We start from the raw sequence: 7,928 nt of genomic DNA on the forward strand, positions 1-7,928 counted from the left end.
GGGAAACTGAAACTGGCTCATTTCACAGGTAAGAGAACAGAGGTCCAAAGTGGGACACCTGTCCAGTTAGTAGCGGTGCAGGGACAACCCAGGATTGGATCCTGTGGTACTTGGGCTATCATAGAGAAAAGCAGCCGCCACCACCTCTCAATAAGAAAGGCACCCAGGCTGCATTTTTGATGACGGAAGGTTTTCACCTACTCTAATTAAAAACATCCCCTGAGAGTCATTTGAAAGTGAGAGTGTTAGTCACTCAGTCATGTCTGTCTTTTTGTTACTCCATGGACTGTAGCCCACCAGGCTCCTCTGTCCGTGGAATTCTCCAGACTGAAATAGTGGAGTGAGTTGCCATTCCCTTCTCCAAGGGATCTTTCCAACCCAGGTCTCCTGCATTGCATGCAGATTCTTTACCATCTGAGGCACCAGGAGAGTCATTTAGCATGTGTTTATCATTTGATTATTGCAACAAACCTCACTGAAGGCAGCTCTGCCCCAGAAGCTATGCAGAGGGACACCAGAGATCAGGGACGAAGGTGTCACAGCCCCATCCTTACAAGACCACAGTGTGATGAGTGCCAGCTAGAGCTGCCCCATGCCCCAGGAGAGCTCAGAAGAAGGTGTGCTGTGCCTGGTAGGCACTGATGGAAGGGAAGTCTCCATCAAGGGGATGATGTTTGAACGGAGTTTTAGAGGATGACTTGAAGCTGTTTGACGAGAAGGAGAGATAGAACATTCTAGGTGGATAGGATATATTCCATAGAATAGGTGATAGGACATACCCAAAGGCACGGAGTCGAGGAGGAACACAGCCTGTTCAAGAAATATCTGGCAGTTAGCTTGGCTTACATGAGGTTCAACAAGGAGTTAGGACCAGATCATCAGGGGCGTTAAATGCCATGCCAAGAAGTCTGGAATTCCTCTGTATGCCACCTGGAGCCATGGAAGGGGTTTTTATGGGTTTTGTTCATTTGTTTTTCTGCCTTTGGAGTAGGGAACAATGAGGAGTAGGTACATTCACAGGGTAAAAAACAGAAAAGGTACAAAAAGGTATAAAAGGTGTTTTTAAAGGGTATCATATGGTCAGAATTTGCTTTCAAATGGATTATTTAGTTGCCAAGTATGGGGGACACATTGAGGGGCTAGAAACTGACAGCAGATGATCAGTTACAGCAACTAAAGGAGGGCTTGAGGGCTGAGCAGGATGGTGGAGGAAGGCAGGAAGGGACAGATGTGAAATATGCCTGTGTTCTGTGGGCAGGAATTGCCAGCCCAGAGCCATGATGGCAAAAAGGCAGGCAGATGCATTTTGATGGGTGAGAGAGATTCAGGAAGCCAGGCTCAGTCCTGGCCCCACAAGTGGGCTGACTCCCCAAGAAAGAGTGATGGGAATCAGCCCATATCTTCCTGGGGAATCTCTACCAGTTTGGTTTGTTCACTGTTTACAAAGGCTCTTTCTCTTTTCCCAGGAGTGTCCAGAGGGGTGGGATTCATCCGATTTGATAAGAGGATTGAGGCAGAAGAAGCAATCAAAGGTCTGAATGGCCAGAAGCCCAGCGGTGCTACGGAACCGATTACTGTGAAGTTTGCCAACAACCCCAGCCAGAAGTCCAGCCAGGCCCTGCTCTCCCAGCTCTACCAGTCCCCCAACCGGCGCTACCCTGGCCCACTTCACCACCAGGCTCAGAGGTTCAGGTAGGTGTACCCACAGGGGCAAGAGCCCTACTACACGAGTACAGAGCTGGGCAAGACCAGGGAAGCCCTTGGCCCTGAAGGATGTAGCTGAGTGAGGACATCTGCCCCCTGGAATCACTGTGGGACACTCCCTCTGAACCTCAGTTTCCACTGCTGTAAAATGTGATGACTGGGCCAGACAGATGCTCTTCTAAGCCCCCTTTCAAACTAGCACATGACTGTGATTAAACTTTGGGTTCTTTGATTGAAACAAATTTCTACATTTAACCAGATAAGAAGGTTCAGGTTCAACAAGAGGTCATCACAAATACAGGACTATATTCAGCAGTTTAGATTTAAGGCTAAGGCAGTGAGTGACTCTTAATGAAGTCAAAGAAAAGAGTAGCCCAGCAGGCATGCCCTTGCCAAAGGGAGTGGTCTGGTCTGCTCTCCTCTTTTTCTCGCCGGTGCCTCTGTTGGGCTGGGAGGGGGATCCTCTCTTCTGTGTCAACTTCACTCTGACATTAAGTCAGCAGACTTTGGGAAGGCAAGGAGGAAGACTTTGTCCAAGCCTTATTAGCGTTTCCCTGTGCTACCCAACCCCTAGGAAGCTCCAGGTGTAGTGGGACGTTCTCCTTCTCCTGGGACATTTCTGAAAGGCAGATATCTCTCCATGAAGGCAATCTGACATTGACTAGTCTCTACTGTGCAAGAGATAAGAATATTCTTCACCTACCCATAATAATTCTAAATAATTATTTTAGTTGACCATGCCCTGACTTCCCTTTAATGAAAGGGTCTTTCTCTTTTTCAAACATCACATGGATAGTAGGCCCTTCCATCTGGCCACAGAGGAGAAAAATCAGCCTCCAAGTGTCCTCCCATGCCCCCTGAATGTGAACCGGTTAATGATTTCATGAAGAGTCCAAGTCATCTAATTTTTATTTTGTGTGAGAGCACATGCAGTATTTATGTAAAAAGCCTTTCCAGCAGGCTTCTAATGGTGGAAACTATGGTTACTACTGCCCCATGATGTGAAAAGCTTGTCCCTGAGTAAGATATTGAACATGAAGGAGATTATAACAAAATAGCAATTTGCTGGGAGGTGCTTTCGGGTTGTAAATAGTAAGCTGATTTTTTTTTTTTTTTTTAAAAAGTCTGAACCCTCAAACTCCCTCCTGCCCAAAAATGTGTGTGGTAAGAAGATTTAGTTAAAGTAGCCTGGCTAATAGGAAAGATCCATTCTAATATGCATGATGTATGTACATGTATTGTTAATCTGTAACAGAGACCTTTATTCATAAATTTCATTACAATAAAAGGTGAACAACATAAGAAGCCATCGGTCCCTTTTTAAAAAATTTCACACACAACATAAATAATATCCACACATGTTCTAAGAGATGGGGGGGAGTGAGATTAATTTAGACCTTGAAAGAAAGGAAGGTTCATTTAGACACTAGCTTTAAATTCTCTCATTGACAACGTGAATTACTTTAGGTAGGAAAAAGGGAAACTACCAGTGGATAGGCTCCTGAGCACCGGGGAAAGTTTTTGAGCTTTTCTTCTTTGAAAATGGAGCATTCTTATTAATAGTTCCATTGAGCGATCTTGCCATCTGTGAGGCATTAACCCAGAGACCCTCCTTCTCTTTGCAGGCTGGACAATTTGCTTAATATGGCCTATGGCGTAAAGAGGTAATTAAAACTCCACAGATTGCCAGATGTCCGTGTTGGCACAGACTGGGGCTAGAATTTTTTTTTTTTTTAATTCACTAACTTTACTTTTTTTTTTTTTTAATTCTTCCTTTTTCTTCCACCAGCATGTCAGATTGTTTTTTACTTTCAGACCTCAGTTGGTTTTGTTTCTTTTAGGGCGCACAAGTGTGTTTGTGTGTTTCACTTTTTCTTTTATTTGCAGGTGGGCTTCTCCTACGGTTCAGGTGCCACAGCTACCAAGCCCTTGATAATCTGGTCCTCGAACAGCTCCCCTAAGAGGGAAGGCTATGACTCTTTGCCAGCTGATTTTGCAAACTTGCAAGGCAACTGTTTTGCATTAGCGATGCCAAGATTCAGTTAAGAGGGCAGATTCCAGCAAATCAAAATTAGAACATTTTGCTTATCATGGTTGACAATCTTATGATTGCCAGTGGAAAATTAGATTTTGGACTACTAGCCCTGGCCAAAGCATGAATAAGTGCGTGGGTGACTTTATGACTCCTGCCCCCACCTCAGTGTTCATTTCAGGGCACAGCCTGAGAATAAAGTGTATCTGTGTGCACCTCAACCAGAGGTTTCTTTTGTTACAGGTTTTAGCAGTAATTATCAGTCCTCCCTTGGTTATACGTGTATGTATGTTTTAAACTTACTGTTTCTTTTATTTAAAACCTTTTTGTGGGATCGGGGGTTCAAACAGAATCAAAGTTTGGGGGACTTTCTAAATGCAGTCACAGGGGTGTTCCAGACCTAGTCTGAAAACTGAATCTGCAAATTGGGCTCTGTATGTCACTGTGTCCATGAGATTCCCACGTGTACTTTTGATAAGCCCCATTGAGCTGCCAGGGACATAGCATCTTTCTCATCCTGCTCTGCAGAGCTGCACACTTTAATTCCCCTTCCTGCTGTCAAGGGGAAAAAGTGTGGTCATGAGAAGTCTGAATCATACTCCCCATATGAGGCAAGTCTTTTACCACTTGGCTCTGCAGGGTTGCCCAAAAACTTTGCTTGAGTTTTTCTATAACTTATGGAAAAGCCCACACATACTTTTTGGCCTGCCCAGTATCCTGCTCTGGAAACTGGCACACAGCAGAGGAAGTAACTTGACTACAGACTTCACTCTCAAAGCACCAGCCTCTCGAATTGCAGTCCCAGCCCCTATGAGGTTAACTGTGAATTACCTCCGTGAATCTGGCACATGGCTTGCCTGTTCCCACACATTTTACATTTTTCCCAGCTCTGTCCCATACCTTTGCTCCTCTTGGACTTAGTGAGATACTATGAAGAGAGTGATGCTTATATACAGATGAGGTCAGGGAAGACAGCACACACGCTGCCATTGTTCCCCACCCATAGTTAAACATCATGAGTCGATAAAAGCATTCTCTTTTCCTACTAAGTAAGCCCAGATTTGGATCCAGAGTCCTTCCTACCGAAGTGCTCAGGTAGCATTACCACCTGCAGTTGAGGCTCTACCTGAAACCTCTTTGCTAGCCCCTGACTTTGACTTTACAATATTTAGCTGTTCTCCACCTATAAACTGAAAGAGGTCAGTTGACTTAGCTGGAGGAAAGAAAGTTGAGAAGACAAGTCTTCAGAGATAATTGAAATAACAACTACACATGGATTTGCCCTTCTGAGAATTCGTACCATGTTGATATGGGTTTTGTCCTGTTAATTTGTTTTTAAGTAAGAGGGAATATGGACTTAGTGAATAATACCGAAAATAATATCTGTTGAGTTGTTATGTTTAGCATGTTTTCAGCAGCCATTTGATTACTTAAATTCTAGTTAGATACAGAGTATTCTTTCATAGGACTTTCAAATCCTATGCGTATACGGATATATGCTTATTTTTGAAACAGTCCTAAATGACACTTAATCCATTCTCTTCCCCAGTTTTTGCTTCCTCTCCTTCTATCCCTCTCTTCAGGGAAAAAAAAAAAGAAACTAAACAAGTGAAAAGCAAATACTAGTCAGTGTATAGAATCAAAATACCTGTCTAAGTTTGGTATAAGTAAAATGTTAACAAATATTTTTTCCACTGTAGGCACTGGTAACCTAATTGTTTCATCTGATGCATCTATCATGAATCACATACATATTTTATCAGACAATGAATAGTATCTGAAGGATTGTTTTTCTTTCCAAGATTATGTGAAAACTGAGAAGATTTCGAAGCCTAAAACAAAAGTAGTCATAATAGGACAAATAACAGTTTCCTGCTTTTCTAAGTTACAATGATTCAAGATATGTAAATGCACACACCACTTGAAATCTCACTCCTGTGATGCTTAGAAATGAATTCCAGATAATGTAGCATCAAGGAGTGATCACCTTTATATTATTGCTCAGGGATTTCTTTGGAACTCTCTTGAATAAATGCTAAATGAAACATAAACCGCCCTTTGGATTAATAACAAGTCATGTCTGTTCATTCTCATGTATCTCCATCCTCAATAATGTCAAGAGATCTTTAACGATTGTTAAGTCAAGGGACTGCAAAGATGGTGGACTTGAGCACTTCTAGGGCCATCGCCTAAACTTCCTTAAAAAAAAAAAAAAAAAACAAAGTTTCCCAAGCCTTGACCTCTACCAGTGTTATTCACCTATTCAATCAATAAACAGTTCTTGAGTGTTTTCTATGTGTCATGTCTGTGAGATTCCTGTATGGCCTCCACTGAATAAGTAAATAGAGTGGAAGGATGGGTGAAGTAGGGCCCCTTCTATGAAGAGTTCACTGTCTACTGTGGGGCGGGAGGGAGAGGGTCAGGGTGGGATACCCTATGCACATATACTGTGATAGTGTGACGGAGCCTTGCTCTGAGAGTTCTTCCTGGTCTTTAGGAGTTGACCTAGGATTTTCTCTTGGCATTTACATGCCTTGGCCAGTCTAACTGTTCCCATCAGAAGAAATGCCACAGACATTAGTTTTTGCGTTTTGGTTTTGAAATCCTGAAGACTCTCCTGCAAACACTCACTCAGCCCTCTGCCCCGTGTCTGTGTCTGTGCATCTGTGTGTTATCCACGGTCAGACTGATGTCTGGACCAGTCCCCCCTTCTGCTTGTCCCCCCAGGTTCTCTCCAATCACCATTGATGGGATGACAAGCCTTGTGGGAATGAATATTCCTGGTCACACAGGAACGGGCTGGTGCATCTTTGTCTACAACCTGTCCCCTGATTCTGACGAGAGTGTCCTCTGGCAGCTCTTTGGGCCCTTTGGCGCAGTGAACAACGTCAAGGTCATCCGCGACTTCAACACCAACAAGTGCAAGGGATTCGGCTTTGTCACCATGACCAACTATGATGAGGCAGCCATGGCCATTGCCAGCCTCAACGGGTACCGCCTGGGAGACCGAGTGTTGCAAGTTTCCTTTAAAACCAACAAAGCTCACAAGTCCTGAATTTCCCATCCTTACTTATTAAATTATATATATAAATATATACGAACAAAACACACGCGCGCACACACACACACACACACACACACACATACAAAAGAGAGAGAAACAAACTTTTCAAGGCTTATATTCAACCATGGACTTTATAAGCCAGTGTTGCCTAAGTATTAAAACATTGGATTATCCTGAGGTGTACCAGGAAAGGATTTTATAATGCTTAGAAAAAAAGAAAAAAAAAACACAAAAAAATACCTTTGATGCATTGAATGTTCTTTCATAGCTGTCGTTGTTGACTATATATACATAGATAGCGACGTGCAGGGATTTTTACCCAGCCAGCTAACTTTACTACCTTCCTTGAAGGTGGGTCTTTTTAAGATGACCATTCGCTCATTTGAAGAAGAAAAACAAAAAACAAAAAAAAAATAATAATAAAAATAAAACAATTTTTACAAAGTAATGGGATTCAAAGAGAGAAAATAAAAGATTTTTTTTTTGTCAAGATGTTGATCCAATCAGATTGGTCAAAAAAACAAAACCCCCACATAAATTAAAGAGGAATAATAAAAATTGCAAAAATTAAAAAACTTTTGCAAATTTTTTTATTTTTCCTTTTTTCTTTTATATCATGTGAACTAAAACAGTCTTCTGTTAGGGGACGGGGGCGAGGGGGATACCTGATGACATTAACAATTTAATAACATTAACATTGTTGCCAAAGAGGTGGTCTCTTTGCTGAAAATGGGTTTCAAGAAAAATCTATTTTTATAAAATATAAAGAATTTTTACAAGAGAATCTGGATTTGAGAAAAAAATATTTTGACTGGCTAATTTAGGGGAAATTGACAACTTTGTCGCGTTCATACTGCACTGGTAACTTTTTAGAGATCAAGATGTGTGTTTTAAACTGGATTCGTAGACTGTTTTTTGAAGGATGGGCTATAAACAGATGATCTTCATATCTTTTCATAGCATGTAATAATAATATAAAAAATTATTAATTACTAGGGGAAAGGAGTGTTCGTTCTACCCAGGGTACCACAGTTCCCCACAGTCAAAACCCAAAAGCAAGGAGATGAGTTGAAAGACAGTTTTTCTTTAAGTCATCAGTATGGGATGTCAGCAGAACAAAAATTAAAA

At 42.0% G+C, this 7,928-nt stretch overlaps 1 protein-coding gene across 5 annotated transcripts in view; it reads left to right on the forward strand.

Annotated features, from left to right (window-relative positions):
- Positions 1 to 6,791, forward strand: part of ELAVL4 (ELAV like RNA binding protein 4) — a 90,806-nt gene extending 84,015 nt beyond the window's left edge. For 3 of the 5 annotated variants that reach the window (XM_055402638.1, XM_088834844.1, XM_088834843.1), the window contains exons 5-7: positions 1,467 to 1,692; positions 3,330 to 3,368; positions 6,464 to 6,791. In XM_055402638.1, the coding sequence (XP_055258613.1) occupies positions 1,467 to 1,692; positions 3,330 to 3,368; positions 6,464 to 6,791 (593 nt within the window). Of the gene's footprint in view, positions 1 to 1,466; positions 1,693 to 3,329; positions 3,369 to 6,421 lie in introns of all 5 variants that reach the window. The other 2 variants (XM_088834842.1, XM_088834845.1) reach the window with 2 other exon arrangements.
- The last annotated feature ends 1,137 nt before the right edge of the window (positions 6,792 to 7,928 follow it).

The sequence above is a fragment of the Moschus berezovskii genome, chromosome 4 (genome assembly GCF_049115385.1).
Source record: "Moschus berezovskii isolate FMDL1 chromosome 4, NW_MosBer_1.0, whole genome shotgun sequence".
Taxonomy (NCBI): domain Eukaryota; kingdom Metazoa; phylum Chordata; class Mammalia; order Artiodactyla; family Moschidae; genus Moschus; species Moschus berezovskii.